General features: G+C 30.4%; 1 protein-coding gene across 2 annotated transcripts; it reads right to left on the bottom strand.

Annotated features, from left to right (window-relative positions):
- Positions 1–12,067: 12,067 nt before the first annotated feature.
- LOC115881480 (nuclear hormone receptor family member nhr-111) lies at positions 12,068–21,139 on the bottom strand. Of its 2 annotated transcripts, XM_030898973.1 has the most exons (6): positions 21,000–21,139; positions 20,675–20,876; positions 18,217–18,323; positions 16,874–17,014; positions 12,713–12,808; positions 12,068–12,653 (listed from the first exon to the last, which is right to left on the bottom strand). In XM_030898973.1, the coding sequence occupies exons 3-6, from the start codon at positions 18,218–18,220 to the stop codon at positions 12,070–12,072; spliced, it is 825 nt and encodes a 274-aa protein (XP_030754833.1). In that variant the 5' UTR covers positions 18,221–18,323; positions 20,675–20,876; positions 21,000–21,139; the 3' UTR covers positions 12,068–12,069. The 2 variants fall into 2 exon arrangements, with proteins under 2 accessions (XP_030754833.1, XP_030754832.1); XM_030898972.1 differs by lacking the exon at positions 18,217–18,323.
- Positions 21,140–24,901: the final 3,762 nt, after the last annotated feature.

Genomic DNA, 24,901 nt, shown 5'->3' with positions numbered 1-24,901 from the left:
GGTAACAAAGGCAATGTCATTGCGCAATTTACAAGCCCATGACTGGATGGACAGAAGGCAATGGCGGCAAGGAACCGGAAGGCGGATCACGCTATAGAACCGGAAATAAGATTCTACGATTGAAATTGTAAATTTGAGGTTTATCACACTTAACCCTTGCGGTATTTGAAATATTTTCAATTTTATGAAATTGCACAAATAAATCTAAAATGTCAATATTCCATGGGTATAGTGATAAATGAGATCTAAATTATAAGAAAATGCATTTTCTACGAAAACTTGAAGAGATATGTAAAATATGGTATAATTCAATTTGATAGACAATTAAATTGAATTGTGCATCTTATTCTCGTAAAATATACAGGGTGTTTCATTTAAATTAAACAAGTTATTGCCGTTTAAAGCTAGTAATTATTTAATATAAATTTTTAGACACTCTGTATAAGGTAGTATTTTGTTGATTATTGCAACACAATATCTGATCAATAAATAAACTGCAGTAAATATTTAGTATTAAAAACTTCGATACCTTTGGAGAAATGAAGCCTTAAAATTTTTATTGCAATTTCATAAAATTGAAAATATTTCAAAAACCGTAAGGTTTAAGTGTGACAAACCTTAATCAAATTTACCTTAATTTCAATCGTATAATCTAGAAATAGAATAATATACAGGGTGTTTCATTTAAAAAGATACAACTATAATATTTTTTACTCATTTGGGACATCTGTATCTTGTAAAAATATTTTTATATTGTAGCTCTAATAGTCCTTCAACGAACCCAAAACTTACAATTTGTAAAAATCTAATCGTTTGGCTACAATACTCCGTGTCGTATGTGGTGAACAACCCTGTATATTAATCTTAAAAGAAGAAGTACATTTAAAAGAGCACATATTAAAGTGAAACTAATTTTTTCACACAACAGATTCTCAAAACTTATATGATTTATTTTATAGAAGTTTTGAACTTAATAAATAGAAATTACTGTATGATCGAAAAAAAACGGCGTCAAAGAGGGCTAGGGAATAACAATGACGATGATAATTTTGGCGAGGTCAATATCTACACGTCATTTACCGAAAATTGACATAAAGCTGGTCAAAAATTAACACTAATTATAGAAAGATTAAAAAGGAAAAGAACATTTATTATTTGTGCTTGAGCATGGGCTAATGGCGTCTAGAGATTGACCTCGCTAAAATTCAATGATCATTCCCCAGCTGCCTTTGGCGCTCTTTTTTTGTCAATCGTATGGTATATAAAGTGATTTATTATAATACTACATAAGTGTGACATTTTCAACGATTAAAAGAAAATTCAACATTTTTGTTAACTACATTTTTTCAATGGAAAAAACACGCTTAAAAATTGATAATACATTTGTTTTCAACTGTGATGTGATTAAAGCACAACTAGATAATTATTATTTAAATTTTAAATGATGTTTATTAAGCATCAAAAAATAGTCCTCTAAGGCTTCATTCAAAACCTCTAAATTGGTGGTTTCAATTATACTTTATACTATGAGTTTACGATCATCCACAATGTCTTAAAAAAATACAATTAAAATTAATAGAACAACACACTGTAGTCAGTTGGGTCCATAGAGAAAGCCTAATAATGAGCTTATAAAGCAATAAACTTATTTTGAAACCACAATTCCTCTTGATGGATAATAATCAAAGGCCAAAATGACATTACTCGCAAATTCTTAAGTAAAATTAGTGGAAAAAGGTAAAAGTTTAGTATCTTCTTCTACTAATTGAAATTACTACAACTAATTTTGACCTTCTAAATTCTTGCATTGAAATTAGAGGAAAGCTATTTGAAACAACTAATTTATTCCACTAATTTCAGAATGAAGCTTTATAAAGATTCTAATGACGCTAAATAAAATTATTGTTTTTTGTTTATAACAAATATATGTAATATTTATTTTACTGTAGTATAAAAGCATAGAGTAAAAGAATAGAGAAAATATGTCTTTATTTTCTGATAATTACCCCTTGAGTACAATTATTAATAAAAGTATAAAATATAAGTAAAACATTTTTTTAGAATTTTAAAAGTATTTTTTTAATAGAGATTATTTTTTATAAAGTAAGTATTTCAGTATTTTTATATGTTACTTTATTTTCTCAAATTAGGATGACTAGAAGCAGAAAGCAGACTTAAAAAGCATCAAATAATTTAGTTGTATAGTAGAATTTAGTAAAATGTTTTAGTGACTTAGAAATTATATATTTTTTCAGTACAAAACAAATCATTAAACTAAATATGTAATCAGTCATCACTTAGGTGATATACTTAGGTTTTACTATGTATAATTGTTATCTGTTATTCACATATTTTGTAGATGCAAATTTTATGTGATCCCTTGTTAGTGATATTACCTACTGGGTAATCTAGTCAAATTATATTATTTATTAGACTAAATTGTTCTTTATAAAATGGAAGATATTTTATACTACTATTTTTTAGTTTTAAGATTATATGAAATGGTTACTATAAAAATCAGTAATCATTAAAATGAATATTTATTTTTAAAAAGAAAAAAAATAATACTAATTACATACACTAGAAGCATTGAACAGCAATTATAATAGATTTGTTACATTTGTATAATTTACATATTACTTATTTTTATTGTTAGAATATGAAATGCAAATAATGTTTATACATTTTCACTTAGTTTTGTATTTTTTCTAGAGACTAAGCTATACCGTTGAAAGCTTTAACAATACTAATTATAAGATATGTGTCTGAAGTTTGTAAATTTAAAACTCCCTTCACAAATTTTAAATGTGGTAGATAACATCGATAATACAAGTCACTCTATTTTTTTTTCAAACTTTTTTTTTTTAATTTTGCTCTTTTATTAAGTATATTACTTAATATTTTTTTTACTACTGTCAGTTTTATTCTTTCTATTATATTCTTTCTTGCAATTTTGTTAACTCTATTTTTCGTCATTTTTTTTGAGCAAAAGATAAGCAATTTTTAACACGAATGTGTCCTTTTTCAAAAGACTTGAATTATACACACCTTTGCTGTTTTTTTTCGATGTTCTTGGTGTTTTTAGGTGTTATTCAAATTATAAATGTGTATAGGGTGTTAGCTGTATTCCAATATAGTTGTGAATAAAAAAGACTATTTCGAATTTATATGATAATTTTAGGCTGCAGACCTATCTGTTTTGCATGAATATTTTTCAAAATAAATCAATTATTAGATGGATATTGATTTTAATATCTACCGTATGATCGAAAATAAACGGCGCCAACGGCTGGAGAATGACAATCGATGATAATTTTGGCGAGGTCAATCTCTAGACGTCATTTACTAAAAATTGACATAAAACTTATCAAAAATTAACGCTAATTATAGAAATATTAAAAAAGGATAGAACGATTCCAGATACACAAATCTATTTCCAAAAAATTACTTTTTCTCGAATTTAAACTAAGTACACCACTTAAAATTCATTTTTACTCAATATAAAAATAAATTACTACCTTCTTAAAGCCAACTGGCAGTATACAGGGTGTTTCAAAACAATGCGAAAAACTTCAGGGGGTGATTCCTTGTTCAAAATAAAGGGTAGTTTGCTTTATAAACGTTGGGTCAAAAGTCAACCATTAGGGAGGTACAAAGATGGCGGAAAAATAATGTTTTTATTTTTATCTTGAAAACGAAAAGAGATAGACTAATGAAATTTTACGGAAGCATTACTGTTATGAAAACACACTTTCTGGTAATTTTTTCACTTTTTTAAATGAGTGGAAGGGGTTGAAATAAACTACCCCTATCATTCTTGTTAATGAAATTTAAAGAAAAATCTTATCAAACACATGCAAAAAAAAAAAATTTTGATAGTTTAGTTTATTTAGAAACTTTTTTATCTCTTGTGTTTTTTTGATAAAACTCACCGATTTGAAATTAAAAAATAAAATGTAAAGCATTACATGTCAGGACAAAAAACATTTTTAGATAAAGAATCTAGTGGGCAGCTGTAATTTTTTTAGGAAAAAATCTAGTCGGCCGCTGTCACTTTTTAGAATGTTTCTAATATTGTTTTATTTGACATTACCCTATTGCAATACGTTATTATCTAGATTATTATTATTATCATTATTATCACTAGATTCTTAATCTAAAAATATTTTTGGTCCCGACATGTAATGCTTTACATTTTATTTTTTAATTTCAAATCGGTGAGTTTTATAAAAAAAATACAAGAGATAAAAAAGTTTCTAAACAAACTAAATTATCCAAATTAATTTTTTTGCATGTGTTTGATAAGATTTTTCGTTAAATTTCATTAACAAGAATGATAGGGGTAGTTTATTTCAACCCCTTCCACTCATTTTAAAAAAGTGAAAAAATTACCAGAAAGTGTGTTTTCATAACAGTAATGCTTCCATAAAATTTCATTAGTCTATCTCTTTTCGTTTTCAAGATAAAAAATAAGAACATTATTTTTCCGCCATCTTTGTACCGCGATATCTCCCTAATGGTTGACTTTTGACCCAACGTTTATGAAGCAAACTTTCCTTTATTTTGAACAAGGAATCACCCCCTGAAGTTTTTCGCATTTGTTTTGAAACACCCTGTATAAGCGCCATTACAAAATAAAGAAGAGTTCGAACCCAGTAAACGACGTCTAGAGTTTGATCTCACCAAAATTATCATCGATTGCCATTCCCAGCCGTGTCTTTGACGCCTTCTTTTTCGATCTTATAGTATACAGGGTTGTTCACCACATACGACACGGAGTATTGTAGCTAAACCATTAGATTTTTACAAAGTTTTGGGTTCGTTGAAGGACTATTAGAGCTACAATTTAAAAATAATTTTACAAGATACAGAGTGTCCCAAATAAGTCAAAAATATTATAGTTGTATTTTTTTAAATGGAACACCCTGTATATTATTCTATTTTTAGATTCTACGACTGAAATAAAGGTAAATTTGATTAGGGTTTATCGCACTTAAACCTTACCGTTTTTGAAATATTTTCAATTTTGTGAAATTGCAGTAAAAAATGTAATGCTTTATCTCTTCAAGTGTATTGAAAGGTTTTCATACTAAATATTTACTGAAGATTATTTATTGATCAGATATTATGTTGCAATAATAAAAATTATACTACCTTATACAGAGTGTTGAAAAAATTATATTAAATAATTACTAGCTTTCAACGGCAATATTTTGTTTAATTTAAAGGGAACACCCTGTATATTTTACGTGAATCAGATGCACAAACTAATTGTCTATCAAACTGTATACCATTTTTTACCTATTCAAGTTTTCGTACAAATCTCATTTATCACTATACCCATGGAATATTGACATTTTAGTGTTTTTTAAAGCAACATATGTAGAAAATATACAGGTGGTAAAAATAATAATATTGCAAGCCTATTTGTTTACAAAAAGAAAACTATTTAAAATTTGTAAAAGAGTATACCAATTATTACTAATTATTAATATACTCCGCCTAACAATTAGTTAATTACATACTTAATTGTTTTAATCAATAAATTATTCTAAATAAATGTGGATTTGACTCAGAAATCAATACAATAATAAGTTATAGAAATGAACATCTCTGTTGTTATAAATAAGAGTTCGTCAAAAATGAAATAAAATTTATAAGGTGTTACTTTTTACCACAATGTCTAATACACATACAAAATTCAGTTTTTTTAGTATTTTGAGCAATTATTATTAATCAACGTAAACAGTCAATTAATGTAGTTTAAATACTGGGATCATATTAATTGGTACTATATTTAACAAATATTTAAACAGTTTTTTATATATTTTTTTAATGAAATAAGCGAATTATATCGACAATATTAGTATCTGGTACTTTTTGAAAATTTGTTACATTTTTAAATATATTCTAAAATGTCAATATTCCATGGATATAGAGTGATAAATGAGGTCTAAATTATAAGAAAATCCTACTTCTACGAAAACTTGAAAAGATAGGTAAAAAATGGTATAATACAATTTGATAGACAATTAAATTGTGCATCTCGTTCTCGTAAAATATACAGGGTGTTCCATTTAAATTAAACAAGTTATTTCCGTTTAAAGCTAGTAATTATTTATTATAATTTTTTAGAGACCCTGTATAAGATAGTATTTTGTTTATTATGGCAACACAATATCTGATCAATAAATAAACATCAGTAATTATTTAGTATTAAAAACTTCGATACCCTTGGAGAAATGAAGCCTTAACATTTTTACTGCAATTTCATAAAATTGAAAATGTTTCAAAATCGGTAAAGTTTAAGTGTGATAAACCTTAATCAAATTTACCTTTATTTTAATCGTAGAATCTAAAAATATAATAATATACAGAGTGTTCTATTTAAAAAGATAAAACTATAATATTTTTTACTTATTTGGGACACTCTGTATCTTGTAAAAGTATTTTCAAATTGATTTCAGCTCCAACAGTCCTTCAACAAACCCAAATTTATGCTTACAATTTGTAAAAATCTAATCGTTTAGCTACAATACTCCGTGTCGTATGGGGTGAACAACCCTGTATATCTATGATAAAATAAGAATTGTTCTGTATACAGAATTTTATATCAAAAACAAAGCACAATAATACTGTTTGTTTCTTTTAATTTAATACAATGTTTTGAGAACAGTATCTTCAAGATATATTGACATTTATGAAATAAAAATAAAATCTAAGTTTCTCAGAAATTATTATTCTTTGTAATTGTCAAAGCAAACTACAATAAACTACTAAAAAACTTAGTATGTTATTAAAAATAAAGTTCTTTGTATACTCTGATTGTATACCAAAGGAAAAATTCAAATTTTGATTCATTTATTAGCAGTTTTCTGAGATGTAGATTTTTTTTCTTGTATGTGCGTCAAATATCATGACCATACTGTATATTATAGCAGTGATTTTTCTATGTAAAGTAGAGAAACTAGTTTTCCCACAACAGTTTATACTAATTATATACCACTTAAATTATTTTTTAGAAGAATTTTTACATAAAATTCTGATTCTAAAATCTACGGAGGCAGAATTATTACTCGATAAACTTATTTGGTTATTTCCTTTCACAGAAATATGCTTAACTTTTAAAATCATAAGCGGCTCTATAAGGAGGTCTGGGGCCTAATAATATATTTAAAAATATATACAGGGGGCCCATTATGCGAGGAAGTCCAATATTGTCGTCATTATCGAAGATATGAAAAAAAGTTTTATACAGATGGCTTCATAGTAAAGTTATGAGTAAGTTCATAGTAAAGGGACATATCATAAAAATATGTTTTTTGCATATCGAATGTGTCAAAAAACATTTATTATAAAGGATAACAGAATAAACTCGCGAAATAAAATTTACATTTTCTTATAGAGGGTAATTTTTATGGGGTCGCCCACATCGCAATATTTAAAATGGTATATCTAATTTTTTTAAATGCAACACCCTATTTATTATTTTTCTTTTAGATGCAGAATTAAAGAGTGATTTTTTTTATTTAAAGTGATCATTACTTTTTTTGTGACATCCTGTATACAACACAATATTTTTGGGATATGCACCATTATAATAAACAATGCAACATTTGTATAACACTTTTTTTCATATCTTAGACAACGACGATATTGGACTTCCTCGCACAAATGGACCACCCTGTATAATACAGAAAATAGATATTTTCAAACCCAGCTGTTTAAACTAGTTTCTGTGCCTACATTAAATATTTTACATTAAAATAATTTTGTTAAAAATTGTTACTGTGTATTACTATTTTAAAATAAATGTTATTTGTTATATAGATATAAAAGAGACTATAAAATATATAAAAAAAAACACATAAAAACCCCTTCTGACTTCTGGTAGACAATCCCGATGAGTCTAATTAAATTTTAAAATAAAAAACTCACCCTTAAATATGTAATTCGTGTTAATAAATATTTAGATATAATATATACAAAATAAATGTTGTTAAGTAAATCGTTTCATATATTTATGGATGTTTTTCTATTCGATCTTTATTAGTAAACATGTTTCTCATTGTAAATAAAAAATTAATCTGGAAGAAATATTATTTTTATTTAACATATGCAATTCTTGATAAAATGGTGAATGCGAGATTTTTTATACTTTCTTATAATTATTTTCTATTAAATACCTTTTAAAGCGTTGCATGTTCCTGAAGTTTAAATATATGATAATAAATATTTTTATTGTTAAATGGTAGTTCCTTTATACTTTTGGAATATTTTGTAATTATTTTATTAACTCTTTTTGATTTATGATAAAATGGTGAATACGCAAGGTTTTATTTACGTTCTATACATATATTCTGCCCTATAGAACAATAATAGGACATTATAAGGGGTGTTCGAAAAATGCACTGCTCAATTTGGTAAAGAATGCATTATTTACCTTTTAACATAGATAACTAGCTTGTTTAAATTAGGTAAAAAAAACAATCAAATAATTTACTTGACGTCAAATTTTGGTTATTGACCATTCCACGCCATTGGATTCTACCTAAAAACTCTACAGAACTCAGTTTTTTCCTTTTCCATAATTTATAAAATAACCGAGATACGAAGAATGTCGAAAAATGCAAAATTTTCAAATTCGCCTAGTATTTCAGTAACTAAAAGGGCTAGGACAAATCTCTGTAGCATTTTTAGTTTCATAAAAAGTAGAACAGTGATATAAAAGCTGCATTTTTGTATTTTGTATCCCTGTAAAACACACTAAAATGGTACAACCTGTACAGCAATATGTGCAATATGCAATTTAAAAAATATAACTTTAGTTTAAATATAAATTTGACTCACCCTGCATGTTGACAAAATTATTTTTTCTAAATGTGCACTACCATTACTCACATACTTATAAAATAAAAAAATACTTTTTAAAATACCAGTTGTAGGTATGTCTTTATTTGTTATGTATGTCTTAATTAAAATGACTTGAAATATATAAATATAATCATGAATTTTATTGTCGCATAATTGGCAACTTTTTTGACAATCTAGCAACACTGTGTAACACCGAAAATTTTTCGCCAAGCAGCCCATAATCATTATCATGCTGATCACGCTAGCCACGCACGTCGAGAAGAACAAAGGAAAAACAAAACAATTTTTTTCTGTCACTGGTTTATTTAATTTTTTGTATCATGGGATTTCTTTATTTGTTGCTGTTAGTTGATAGTTATCGCGTGAATCGGTACAAATCATAAGATAGAGAAGTAATTGAGCAACTATGATCTATCCGAAGTATAGAGTAAGTTTAAGGAAATAAAGTGATGTTATGTGTGCAAATTGTGAATTATAACATTATTCAATAACAATAAGATGTAAGTTAGTTTTGAATCAAATACCTACAAGACTTTCAATTTCAATGTGAGTAAGATGATTATGTAAATTTTTATTGAAATATTCGTGGCTCATTCTCCACACATTCTATCCTTTTTTCGTGATTTTTTAAGTTTTATATCCATAGCAAGGTTAAAGTATTTATTTTAACCTCTATGGTTAAAGTTATGAATTTGTATACATATTTTCGAATCTGTTATTAACCACTGATTTTATGGAGGCTATACAGGGTGGCTATACAAAAATTTGTATAGCCTAAACATCAAATTTAGCGATTACCACAGCTGCTGGGACATAAAGAGAAGACATGTGGCTATCTATTTCAAAAATTAAATTGTTCAAATGTCATATAGTATTGGCCGTAGCTGTCATAGAATTGAGCGATTAAAAATTATCGTAAATCATTTTTTTTAAATGGAAACCCACTTTTTTTTATTTCACTAGTGAAAATGTTTTTTAATTCGTTACTTTTTGATTATACATTTTGACTATACCTAAAATAAATAGTTTTTAAGTTATTTAGGATTTAGTTTCAAAGCGTAATTTTTTCTTGATTTTAGTTAGCTTCCGTTGACATTAAGTGTCAAACCGTCAGACAATTTATTTTCTTCCTTCAAAAAACTAATTATTTGAATTTCGTATAGTATTATAAATACTGTCTGGTAAAACTTTATACCTAAAGTGTATTTATAAAAATATATCTCGTATTTTAGTAATAGCTAGTGGCAATATGACATGGCCAGATATAGTTTTACGTGTGACGTTTAGTCGCGTGACGTTTAAAGGCTTAGGCTGCTGGTTAAAAAAAACAAAAAATATACCTTTTAAAACTTAATCTTAAATACCTTAAAAACTATTTATTTTAGGTATAGGAACATGTATAATCAAAAAATAACGAATTAAAAAACCCTTTCACTAGTGAAATAAAAAAAGTGGGTTTCCATTTAAAAAAAATGATTTATATAGTTTCTTAATCGCTAAATTCTATCACAGCTATGGCCATGATTATATGACATTCGAACAATTTAATTTTTGAAATAGATAGCCACGTGTTTTTTCTTTATGGCACAGTGGCTGTGGTAATCACTAAATTTGACGTTTAGGCTATACACATATTTTTGACAGGCAGTTTTTTTCGTTCAAAAATTTTAAATATTAAAATTCATAAAATTTTACAGAGAATTTAAGTATGTAATAAAAAATGGGGGGCACCCATTTAAAATAAGAAAGTTGTTGTCACTTCCGGTATTTCCGGAAGTGCCGCCATATTGAAAATATTTTTGATCGATAGATCTCGTTATGAAACTATGATGTGCAAGAAATCTCCGAGCTAGATGTTGTAGTTCTCTAGATATTTCTAATGCACGCTCAGACTGGGACACCCTGTATATAATTTGCTTAGGCCCCATACTCAGTATGCACTCATGTGTCAATTTAATGCGTCCATGCGTCCATCGGGAGTATGATGCGGTTTGTCAATGCGATGCGTCGATGTGGTTCGTCGATTCGATTTGTTAGTGCGCTCCAAAACCGACATTCCCCCAAACCGCCGTACAACCCATCGCATCGTAGCGCATCAAATCGACGCATAAGCGCATAGTGAGTATGGGGCTTTATAGGTTAGTAAGTAAATAATTGGGTAATAATAAATTTTCTCTCTTTTAACAGATTGTTCGTTTTGCTTAGATTGGAGACAGCCTGTAGTACAATTATCTGATTTTTTATCCATTTCGGTAAGTACCTACATATGTATATGCTATTTTTTTAAGTTGATTTGTACCATAGCTTATTCAGTACCAGCTGGTCATTTTTACTTGTTTTTGAGTAACCGGCTGCACCTATTCTCGAACACATACGAATATTAGAGTAGGTACCAGTCTCAGTTATTTTTTAAATCAAATTTTAAATGGATTCTGACTTGTTACGTAACATAAGATAATATATATGCAGATTTTCATGCAACTGATTCTAAGTCGACAAACTGCTTTTGAATAGGCTGTGACAGAACTATTAATGTTGTTTTTTTTATTATCGTATGATCGAAAAAAAAATCGGCGTCAAAGGGGAGCTGGGAAATTCAATGATTATGGCAATCGATTACTATAATTGATGATAATTTTGGCGAGATTAATCTCTAGACGAAATTTACTAAAAATTGACATAAAACTTGTTAAAAATTAACATTAATTATAGAAAGATTAAAACAAGGATAGAGTGGTTCCAGACACACAAATATATTTCCAAAAAATAATTTTTTCTCAATAATTTTAAACTGCGCTATCTAAAAATTATTTTTACTCATTATAAAAATAAATTACAATCTTCTTAAAGGCCAACTGGCTGTAAGCGCCATTAAAATATAAAGAAGAGTGCGGGCTAAGTAAATGACGTCTAGGGCTTGACTTCGCCAAAATTATCATCGATTGCCATTTCCTAGCCGTCTTTGACGCCGTTTTTTTTCGATCATGTGGTATAATAAATATGTTTTATTGATTTTTCTTGATTATGTAACACTCTTTAAATAATGAGTTGAAACCAAACGGCTTTTGATGTATAAAATTGAGTATAACAGGTATTCTTTGAAATGTTTAACAGTTTTTGGTAATTCTTTGGTGTTATAAGAAATAAACTTGAGAAATCTTTATTATATTTATGATTGTTACAAAATATTTTATATTATATAGTGGCAATGATAGATTCCATAGTAACATTACCTATAATTGGTTTAAAAAGCTTTAAATACACTTCATTAGGATCGCACCTGTAAAGAATATTCAGACATGAAATTATTTTCAAAAACCTCTTCTTATTTTCCGTGTTTCTTAGAAATAATGCCTCCATCGCCATTTCTTGCAAATATTCTGCCAAAAAAGCTTGTTTCGAATCTTCCAATAGTTCTGCTCGACATAGGAGAATATTTTCTAGTAGATCTTGTTCTAAAACTTCTAATTTCATGCTTCTTACGTAAGTTATTGGATATTTCAAAAACGAAAATATATTTTCATGCATTTCTTTACACTGGGCTAATCTCAATACGAAAATTGATGACCAAGTTTGTCCTAAAATTTTATTCTGTGAATTGTAACTCAGCAAACCAAACCCTGAGTTTTTTCTGAGGTGTTTAATAGTCATTAAGAAAATATGGGCTATTTTCTCGCTAGTTTGACTGTGTTGGGAGGTGAAAATATTTCTGTTGGTTATGCTGAAGATTTTTTCTTCGAAAAACTTTGGTTTTCTTGGTCCACGTTCTTCCTGGACAGCTGTGTAAAAATATGAAAATTGTTGTTGTATATAAATAAAGTATTTTTTATGTACCTACCTGATACGTTCATTTCTACTGCAAAGCACCTTTGAAGTCTACAGTAAGGACACCAGTTTCTTCTGGCTTTGTCTACTACGCATCTTCCATCTCCAGCTGTAATAAAATGTTGATAAAAATAATTAAATTTTAACTATTGATAATTAATCAAAAATATATATATAATATATGTATTGAAAATTTTATTTTTAAAAATATACCATACGAAAAAAAAAACGTAAGAGGTGGCTTGGAAATGAAGATCTCTGTCATTTTGTATGTAAAATTATATGGGGAATGTCATCGATCGATTTTTTCAACTGGCCGTTTTTTATTTCAGTTACCTATACGATATAATACACCATACGATTGAAAAAAAAACGGTGTCAAAGACATCGATTGTCATTTCCCAGTCGTCATAGGCCATTTTTTTTCAATCATACAACATTTTACCAGAAATATTACGAAAAAAATAACGTGGTGTACTATGTACGCATATTTGAAGTGAAACTTCTTATTAGCAACTATTAAATTGAAGGATTTGAAGAGCATGTTTGAAAAAGATATTGCTGTTTTAATATAAATATTATTTTCAATTTATTTCTATAATCTATACATTTTCTGTTCCTCAGTAGCATGCAAATTTTGTGGAACACTTACCACCCAAAATACACACTTTTATGCAAATGCCTAATAATGTTAACGCTTAAATTTTTATACGCTTATTTTTTAAACCCGAAGGTGTAAGGTATACTAAATTAAATAAATTCACTTAATTGCTACACTATACACAAATTGTTTCCATTTATTTTTGTCTCTTGCTAAACTTTTGGCTTCTGTTAATGTTAGTCCTCTATCCTGCACTATATTCTCTATTGTGTCATTCCATGTTTTAGTTGGTCTTCCCCTTGGTCTCTTTCCCTGCATTTTAGCTTCCCACACGCCTTTTACTGGTATGTCGTTGTTCATTCTGATCAAATGTCCATACCACCTAAGTTGACCTTGCTCAATTTTATTCAGGATCGAATCTACTTTTAGTTCCTCTCTTATAAAGCTGTTCCTTAGTCTATCTTTCCTTGTTACCCCAAGTACTCTTCGTAGATATAACAACTCCATTCTTTGGATCTTACTCTTGAATCTTTTAGTTAATACCCAACTTTCACAGCCAAAAATCAATGTCTTGTATACACTCATCTTCACTGCTCTCGAGATTTCTTTTTTATTTAAGAAACTTCTTAATGGTTTGATACAAGCGGGACGTGTTGCTAATTCTTTCGATGATTTCCGTCTCTTGTTCTCCTGTGCTACTGATGTTTACTCCCAATATTTGTATGAATCGACTTGTTCCAAATTGATGTCATTTATCTCTATATTCATATTGACTTCTGTTTTACCTAAAATCATAACTTTTGTTTTAATCTCATTGATTTTTAGATTTCTCTCTCCAAGAGCTTCCAGCCAGATTTCTAAATTTCTTTTCAGTTCTTTTTCGCTGTTAGCTAAAATTGCCAAGTCATCTGCAAATGCGCATTCTTTTATCCAAATTGGTTGTAGATTTCTATGACCGGCGTATACTCTTGTAACAGCTGCACTTGTACCCTTTATTATGTCATCCATAACTAAATTAAACAGAGCCGGGCTGAGGACTCCACCTTGTCTCAGTCCTTCATTTACGGTAAAAATATCCGAAACCACATTGTCTGTTCTTACATAGTTCCTTGTGTTTTTGTATAAACACATTATGGCACTCTTCATCTTTGAATGGACATTCCTTTTCTTTAGGCTATTGCACACGACTTGTCTAGGAACCCTATTGAAAGCTTTTTCGATATTTAGGAATGCTACATATATATTTTTCCCCGTTACTTTTATTCTTTCTGCCATTTGTTTAAGCGTGAATATATGGTCCTGTACACTTCTTCCCTTTCTGAAACCACTCTGTGCTTGATCGAGTAGTTCATCTGTGTCCCCCTTTAATCGTTGTTCCAGAATTCTTTCAAACTCCTTCGATGGTATGCTAAGCAAAGTTGATGCCTCTATAGTTTGCACATGTTGTTTTATCACCTTTCTTGAATATAGGCAAAATAATTCCAATTCCTAGTCTCGGGGTACCTCCTCTTCATTTATAATTTTATTGAGCAAATCAGTGAAAACAGTGACAGCACTTTCTCCAAAATTCTTCAACATTTCTCCTGTTATATTGTCATGACCCGCAGCTTTCCCCTTCTTCAGCATTTTTATTGCTTCGATTACTTCCGTTTCGTCAATTTTTCTATACGCCGCGCCGTTGTGTTAATATTACTTGCTAATTCATTTTCTTGCGAGTTAGTAATAACATCATCTGTGCATAATAACTTCTGGAAGTATTCTTTCCAGCATTTTATTATTTCTTGTTCTTTGGTGACTAAGTTTCCATTCGAGTCGCGTGTTTGTTTAACTGAACTTTGTTGATTGCCAGTTTTGAGGTTTTAAGAACATGGTAGAACAATTTCTGATTAGCGTGATAGTCGTTTTGCATTTTGTTCCCAAACTCTTCCCACGATTTGTTTTTAAAACAAAATTTTTAACCCCTCCCATACCCCCCTTACCAACCTCTTCGTAGAGATTATAAGATTGTACCGTGCTGTCCTGTAAATACTCTTTTCCAACGTTGTTTCTTGCACTTAACTTGCTCTTTTTAAATTCTTACTCCACCATACCGTCTGCTTTCTAGTTTTATTATCTCTACTTATTCCACATACTTCTTCGGCTATTATCAAATTGATGTTTTAAAAAGAGTCCACAAATATTCTACCCTCATTTGGTCTGTTTTTATATTGCATAATCTTTTTTTCAATCATGAATTGGTATTTTCTTGCCATATTCGTTTCATTCAGCCGATGTACCCTAATTCGGTTTAATTATTATTTATTGTTTAAATTTATTTAAGAAGAGAAAAATTTTGAACCTAACATTACAATTATTTTGTTGCAAATATTATTCTAATCTTAAATTGAAAACCGCGTTTCGCTAGCTACTGTAATTTTGGAGTTACGATTTTTTAAAATTTTAACCCCCTCCCATACCCCCTTCTTACCAACACCCCGCCCACCAAAAACTAATGGCCAGATTCTCAGGTGCACCTTTGAATAAGAAGACTAAGAAAGGAGCATATCAAAAATCTTAGGTACACCGCGATGGGCCTCAAATATGGCCGACTTAAATTCCGGTTTATCAGTGTCGTTCTAATTTTATTTAAAAAATGTAAAACTATGATGTAGACGTGGTGTAGACTCAATAATTTGTTGTTTTATTTTACGTTGTGAATAAATGTTGGTAGTTATTAAAATTGTTATAAAAATATATAATTCTAATAAAAATAGATAAGTTATAATAAGTATTTATTAACACAAACATCCGATATGCTACTGAAGCAGGTAAGTCAAATTAACGTATCTAAATTCTTTGACATCTAATCTTTGACAAGTAATAAATAAAAGTTAAAATGCAAGAAAAATATATAATTTAGTTAATTTAAGTGAATTTCATAAATGATAGGATTTACTACACGTATGTATATTATATAGTCACTTACTAGAGCGAAAAGTTGTTCCATTATCTACCGCACGCTACACAACCAACTATTTTAGAGTCTTTTTCGATAAATCGCGATAGTGTCACTGTTAATTTAAGTTCTGCCACAATTTCCATCTAGATTTACTACCTTTATACAACTATCAGTAGTAGAATAAATAATAAATAACATAAATAAGCTCCATAAAGACTGACAAATCCACAAAATTTCAAATCAAATTCAAATGTGTCAAATGAATCGTCAAACAGAACTGTCAAGGATCCCCACCCTAGAGAGCTTTTATGGTGCCTTTTCCGCCCACCATGCATGAATACATGGATAGCATTATGCTCCTTCCTTAGTCTTCTTATTCAAAGGGTGCCACAGTATTTTTGTGAAAATTTGGTTAAAATCGGTTTAGCGGTTTTTGAGTTATCGTGTTACAGACGGACGGACGGACAGACAGACAGACAGAGAGACACCATGAAAGAATTTTGTATTTAGGTCATTTATGACCCAAATAACTCATTTTGAGTGAAATTAAAAAACTGTCCATACCTATTGGTACGGTCGGCTAATAATAATTGTATGAAAAATAATTATACAATTATACAAAAATAATTACTTACAAATACAACTGTAAAATACGTTTTTTCGTATACTTCTTTTGAAGAAACATGAACAACCATCACAACAGTAAACTCCATAATGTTTACCATAGGATTTATCACCGCATACTTTACATGGTACAGGAGCAGGCAAGTTTCTACCTAAAAAATAATTGAATAAATACAAAAAATATATACAGGATCCGGCAGTAGTGCGTCGGACATCTGTAGCTCCTAGAATAAAAAACTTGAGAATTTTGTATAAGTGCAAACCTAAAGTATGTACCAAGATGCATTTCAGGAAAATATTTTAACTTCTATAGGGTGGCTCAAAAAAGTGTGAGTGGATCTGGATGATTTTTTTTAAATGGAACACCCTGTATATTATTGCATTTTTGGCTTCCTCTCAGATCACTTTACATAATCCTAAGATATGAGTAAATATATTTCGATTAGTTTCAGAGATATTAAAAAATAAATCAAAAATATAAATGTTTCAGCCCTTCTTAAAAAAATTATTAAAAATACAAGAACTGTTCTGAAATCAGAACAATCAATCTGAGAGCTAGATAATGAACATTTTTTGTATTTAAAGTATTTCAAAATTTTTAACAGTTTTGCAGATACACGCAGTATTATTTCATATGGCGCTTACAATGGTAAAATACGGGAGAAAAATCATTGGGTGGCTTTGATAAAAATTTTCTGTAGAAAATGCCATATGAAATATAAAACCGCGAATATCTGCAAAACCGTCAAAACTTTTAAAATACTCTAAATGCAAAAAATGTTCATTTTTTAATTCTCCATCTATTGACAAAATAATATAGAGGGTGTTCCATTTAAAAAAAAAACGGAGAAAAATTATTTTATATTTTAGAAAGTTTGGCATAAAATTCTGAGCATCCTGTAAGATTTACGATTTCCATATTTATAGCAAAGTAAGTACAGACCATCTAAAGTAAATACCTATTATAGTTTTGATTTCAGGACAGTTCTTGTATAATTAATAATTTTTTTAAGAAATGCTGAAAAATATAAATTTTTTATTTATTTATTAATATCTCTGAAACTATCGAAATATGTTAACTCATATCTTAGGATTAAGTAAAGTGATCTGAAAGGAAGCCAAAAATGTAATAATATACAGGGTGTTCCGTTTAAAAAAATCATTCCGATCCACTCACACTTTTTTGAGCCACCCTATAAAAGTTAAAATATTTTCCCGAAATACATCCTCGTACATACTTTGGGTTTACACTTAAACAACATTCTCAAGTTTTTTATTCTAGGAGCTACAAATCCCGACGCACTATTGCCAGACCCTGTATATTATGTTAAGAATTAATTCAAACCTGTCTTACCCATTTTTTAAGAACTGAAACTCTTAAATATGTAGAGCGAATTGAACTGAACGTGTAAATATGATCAATCCCTTCTTTTTATACCTTTTGAGGGTGACGATAGATATCTGTTGAGCAATAATTGACAGGTTAAGTCTATTGTTAGAGTGTCCACGCTTTTTGAGAGTGTCTATCGAGTAAGACCGCGTATAGCAAAGACTAGATTTATTTTCTTTTTAATGTTATATTTTACCTCAGCGGCGTGCCAGTCATAACTCAATTAAATAAGATTTATAAAAAAATGTGCATCGGTAAATAATAACTTGCGCATTTATAAAATATTTTGTGCATTTTTTATAACTTTATTATACAGGGTAAGTCTTAAATAAGTGGAAATATTTTTAGGGGTGGTATATTTCTTACTTTTGAAAAACAGTAAAAAGAAAATCTGTTTCTTTTATCGAGATCTACGAGCCCTTCAAATATTTGCACCTATTTAAGACTCTCCTGTGTTTTTGAAAATCAAGAAACTTTTTGATCTTGAAATTCGAAGACAGTCGCAGTTATGAAAGTTTGCTTACTATAATAAACATAAAGGTGTATGTATAGACTCTTATTATTAGAATATTTTTACCCAAAATTATACAAGCAAAATGTAAACAAACCGTTTGCTTATGTACAGAGGTTTCCATTTTCGTATGTTTGACGGGGTATCTCGTTTATGAGTAGAGATACAAAGATACGGTTTTTATATTATTGTGCCACATATTTATAAAACACGATGGAAAACATCTGGTAAAATTAATATACAGACCGGACCACCGTAGTAGTAACATAGGCAGAACCGGACGAATTTGCGTATACCCGTCCGCCGGATAAAAAGCAGGCGAAAAAATGCGATAAAATAAAAATAGGTAGATACGTGATAAGAATGTTTCAGAATTTGTATTTATTCGTGTTTTAATAGCCTAAACGAATACATAGATTCTCGCGACAGTTCTCGTGTAAAATTTATTTTTTAAGTAAAATAATGAATGTTTACGAAGTTCGTGAGAAAATTCAAATTGTAAAATGGTATTTCCAAAATAGGTCTTATCGGAATATACAAACAATTTTTCCACAAACTTTTGTAAACAGGCCAATTCCATCTTTACCTACTGTATCAAGGGTTATTAATAATTTTGAAACACATGAGTGCGTGTTCCCACAAAACAAAAAAGCCTGATGTGTTGATTAATGAAGAACAGGAGTTAAAGCAAGTGTTCATTTGTGCTACCGCGGATCAAAATCCCACGTTTTCAAGTAATCAAATTGCTGAGGTGGTTGTCCTGCGCACAATGCCCGTATTGTTCAAGAATATTTGAACAATACTTTTCCCAACCGTTTAATTAGTAAACATGGAACTATTTTGTGGCCCGCTAGATCACCAGATCTTTCTCCCAATGATTTATTTTTGTGGGGTTATGTAAAATCCAAAATGTATGGTCATAATAGGGCTAATAATCTGGATGAGCTTCAAGTAAAAATACGAGGGGCTTTCCAAACTATTAGCCCTAATATGTTAGCCAATGTCAGACGGGGATTTTACGACCGCCTTCTGTCTAGCACAAGAAGATGGTCTTTTTGAACACTTGTTATAACTTTTTCTTATTTAGAGTAATATTTTAGTTTTTTTTTGGGGTTAGAGAATTTATTTATTTTTAGTTTTGGCTTGTAAACACACTCAAATAATAAATATTTAAGTATTTTCATTTTAAATGTTACCTTAAGTGAAGGCAAACACTTAAAATGAAAATAATAAATACTCGGCACTCCTCGCGTCGTATTCCTAGTCTGTCACGACCGACCCGTCCAAGCACAACTGCAACTGCATACTGCCTGACCATCTCGAGTACGAACGCAAAACGGGTAAACGTAAATTCGTCCGGCAACTTGCTATGTTACTAGTAGCCTGGTCTTCTCTGTATACATAAATTAATAATAATAAATAACATCTACTTTTTAAAACTAGGTTTATGTGTTAAAAAGTTAAAAAAATGAATTTTTACCTTGTTTATGAAAATATATAAATATACAGTATATTATATTGTTGATATCTCATAACAAGTCAAATAAAATAAAAATAATATACAGGGTGTCCCATTAAAAAAACAGTTATGCCACTGGTTTCTGCATAAAAATAATCTACGGTTCTCAGTTTTCACCTTTTCGAAGTTACAAGATAATCAAGATACAAAGGTGTCAAAATATGCAACATTTTTAAATTCGCCTTGTATTTCATAAATCAAGGGGTCTAGGACAAATCTGTGTGTAGCATCTTTAGTTTAATAAATAAGTAGCTCAGAGATTAAGCATAGTTGTATCTCTACTCATAAACGAGAATCCTCATAAAACACACCATGAAAAAAAAAATAAAAATATAAAAAAAAATAGATTCTTCCCCACAATTTTAATCGAAATATTTATTAGAACTACTTACCAGTCTTATTTTCCATTTAGTTGATCCACGAGTCGCTACTGATCGTAACAAACTGCTTAACGGCGGCCTTTGACCAACACTTCAACCCCTGTCTTCCTGCTTTTATATTTCCCTTGTTATTATTTAATCTTTCCGTGCCCTTTCAATACATTTCTGGTAAAGTGATCGTTAGCACTTCGTAATAACAAATCCAGGTTGACGTCTAGAATCAACAAAATTATACTCCTATTTTTTGTTATTTGATTTTAACTAAAATACATTTCCGAGTTTTTTTATTTGCTACAATAATATTGAATAATATAGAAAGTTAAATATCTTACTATACTATAACCTCTCTACTCTGAATCTCTAATACCATATGATCGAAAAAAAAAAACGGCGTCAAACACTGCTGGGAAATGACAATCGATCATAATTTTGGAGAGGTCAAGCCCTAAACGACATTTACTTGACCCGTACTCTATAATAGCCAACTACACTTCTGTCCCATTTATGATATTTTTTATCTTAGAATAAATCAAGACGGTGTCTAAAAATGTTGCTTACTTTTAAACACCAGTATTCTAAAAACTAAACTAACAACTAGATTGTAGATTTTATGAGAGGAGAAAGTTAATCACCGCGAATATAGATCTAGTATATCCCCCTTTCTTGAGTTATAACTCATTATACCGGGTGCGTCTCAAAAGTGGCTCACCCCCTATAACTTTTTTATTTTTTCAGATAAAACAACGAGATTTGGTATGTTAGTATGTGAAATAAATTGGGATTGATTGACGTATTCAATTGTCTTCGGTTACTTCCGGTTTCACCGGAAATGACTACAACTTTTGATTTTTAAATGGCACCCTCGGTATTTTTTTACTTTATTCGATAGAAAATGACACTCTGAATCGAATGACATATCATATGTCAATTTTTGATATAGTCACTTAAAAACAAATTCTATTTTAAATTTCAATCTAGAGTGCCGTGGCTGTGTTAAAAACACTAATTTTTAATCAGGGAGCCTTGGAAAAATAGATTTGATCGTCTAATTTTTTAGTGTCTTGTCCTGGCCGGTTAAAAGATGCCCAAATCGTATTTTTAATCATATCTCAATTTTTTCAAATGGAACGAGGGTGGCTTATTAGCATATTTGGAAAAAGCATTTTTTTACGAATAATTTGATACCACACACTTGGTATTTTGAGGCAAATTGTCGTTATGAACCGCATGTTACAATTTGAAATAAACCATATGCCAAAATGTCAAAAGTTGACATATGATATGTCATTCGATTCAGAGTGTCATTTTCTATCGAATAAAGTAAAAAAATGCCGAGGGTGCCATTTAAAAATCAAAAGTTGTAGTCATTTCCGGTGAAACCGGAAGTGACCGAAAACAATTGAATACGTCAATCAATCCCAATTTATGTCATATACTAACATTCCGAATATCGTTTTTTTATCTGAAAAAATAAAAAAAGTTATAGGGGTGAGCCACTTTTGAGACGCACCTGGTATAGTCACAATAATCTCAGGACTTTGACAAAAACCAGATCTAAGACGGTGTTACATAGGTTAGTTCTCCATCTCCGATATTAGTCGTATAGTATTTCCGAAGTCAATTGGAATTATGTACTGAGACACTTCATGCCTTTGTCCGGACGATGCCAACAAAGGCACACTGACAAAGACAGTGTCGAAATTAAGAGTCCCAATCTATTTCAAGACTGACTTCAGATAAACTATACCAAAGTTTATATAGTACGAATGGTTGTCGTTTTTGGCGCACTAATTGATGAGGAGTTCTGGCGTTTCCCCACAGAATAAGCATTTGCAGTACCTAAACTAAGTAACTGGAGGTCAAACGCACTGACGGCCAGGTCTCAACGACCAGCCAACGGCCAGGACGCTAGTGTGGGCTGTATCATTTGATTTAATGGTATGGTGTCGCAGCGACCAAGCTGCGGCCGCTTGAGCCGGGTTCACATATGTAGCACTCTATTGTATCAGGATCATGTATCACGTATCAAGAGCTTGTATCGTAAGTATGGACGTTTATTTGGGCTGTGTCGAGTGAATATGCATATCGTGCCAAAGTAAGCGTCCATACTTATAAAATTCATATGTATCACCGTACAAGCGTGCGTATCAGTGTATGTGGACGGTACAACAAATCAACTTGTATCGTCGTATCATGTTCATCAATTCTTGTCAGCGAACCCTCGATGCCCCTTTGATGATCGGAGAAAAACCGCCTCAAGACGGGTCACGAGGTATCAAGTCAATTATATCGTTATACTGTATGGGTCCACATATGTAGCATCTTCGTGTATCATATCTCCGTCGCGTTGCACCAACATGTTTCATGATCGCTAGTTTGGACGCCGAATTAACGCGATCATATGGTACACCTTTGTGATACCGTATCTGATACATGCCAATCCGAATTTTGGCGCGTATCTTAACACTGCGTATCGGATACACGTATCACGATCTGTCATTTGGACGTGTTTTGATACAGTATAACGATATAATTGACTTGCTACGCCGTGACCCGTCTTGAGGCGGTTTTTCTCCGATCATCAAAGGGGCATTGAGGGTTCGCTGAGAAGAATTGATGAGCATGATACGACGATACAAGGTGATTTGTTGTACCGTCCATATACAATGATACGCACGCTTGTACGCTGGTACGTATGAATTTTATAATTATGGACGCTTACTTTGGCACGATATGCATATTCAGTCGATGTAGCCCAAATAAACGTCCATACTTACGATACAAGCTCTTGATACGTGATACATGATCCTGATACAATAGAGTGCTACATATGTGGACCCGGCTTAATACGTGTATCCGATACGCAGTGTTAAGATACGCGCCAAAATTCGATACGGTATCACAAAGGTGTACCATATGATCGCGTTAATTCGGCGTCCAAACTAGTCATCATGATATATGTTGTTGCAACGCGACGGAGATATGATACACCAAGATGCTACATATGTGGACCCGGCCTTGGGCGTGGACGTTAGTGCGCGTTGTATCATTTGATTGGTGGTCGTTGGCTTTGTTTGGTTAAATAATAATGTTGGCCGTCAGTGCGTTCAACCGTTCTTGTATCATAAGTGCGTTCGAACTCTATAGCGCTTTCAGATGGAGCGGAGCGTCCGCTCTGTTGCAGCTTGTTTTTTCAAGATAGCTGTCAAACGAAATCATCCGGACGGAGCATACGTGACCCATGTGAAATTGTTCATTTAAACTCATGGAACTCGCGGACGCTCCGCTCCATCTGAAAGCGCTGTAAGACATCTTTCTGATCTGGGGGATGTGTATAAAAAGTAAATTAAAATAGGGTGTATTAATTAAACAAGGATGATGTGGCAAAAACATTTATTTTTACAATGGCATTTCTAACAACTTCTAATTATTTTACGTGATTATATATACAAATACTGCAAAATTCTATTGTATATTTACAATTACAATTGAATGTATTATAAATACTAATTAATATGTAAAAATGTACATATTCAACGTTATAGTCTGTCTCGCGAGAGAATGCCTGACAGTGACAGTCATTTATTGGATGTCGTCTGTCAAAATTTTCACTGATTCGTTGGGCGGACTTCACTATTTAAGATTTTAGATCTGATAATAACGTACTTAGAAAATGTCGAGACAATTAAATTACAGGATGTCCTCGGATTGTCTTTACCAGTGGAAAATTTTTTATTTTTGGCATTTTGAGAAAAATGCATTCATCATAAAAAATTTTGCTTGTTCTAAAATGATTAATCACGTTTATACTTTTCCAAATTTCCACACCGTTTTAGAGAAAATTCGAAAAAAAACATGAAAATATATAGTTGAATTTTTGTAAATCCTAAAAATAAAAAGGCGTTTCTATGGTAATATAATTTCGATTTCATTCTTTGATAGATTATTATTAATTTTGATTAACGTTATATATATTTTTTCTTTGCTGTTGTTAAAGTATCACATTTTGTAGCATTGAACTAAATAAATTTTGTGCTTCTTTAATATTTTAAAACAGCAAAAAAGATGACGTTTATTAAAATTCTGTCAACAACAATCTATGAAAGAATGAAAACGAAATTATATTACTATAGAAACGCGTTTTGATTTTTAGGACTTCACACTTTTCTTCTTTCAAATATTCAGCCATATTTTCATGTTTTTTCTAATTTTCTCTTAAACGGTATGGAAATTTGGAAA

This window comes from Sitophilus oryzae, unplaced genomic scaffold (assembly GCF_002938485.1).
Source record: "Sitophilus oryzae breed Bouriz unplaced genomic scaffold, Soryzae_2.0 scaffold_172_pilon_pilon, whole genome shotgun sequence".
NCBI classification, from domain to species: Eukaryota; Metazoa; Arthropoda; class Insecta; order Coleoptera; family Curculionidae; genus Sitophilus; species Sitophilus oryzae.
The sequence above is the reverse complement of the archived record's forward strand: the minus strand, read 5'-3'. Positions and strand labels throughout refer to the sequence as shown.

Excerpts from the sequence above, each read along its gene's own strand:
- LOC115881480 (XM_030898972.1), bottom strand. Across the intron at positions 12,809-16,873 it reads CGTATTTTACAGTTGTATTT|CTGGAGATGGAAGATGCGTA; the intron begins GTAAGTAATTAT and ends ATTTTATTACAG. Across the intron at positions 12,654-12,712 it reads AGTAGAAATGAACGTATCAG|CTGTCCAGGAAGAACGTGGA; the intron begins GTAGGTACATAA and ends ATTTTTACACAG.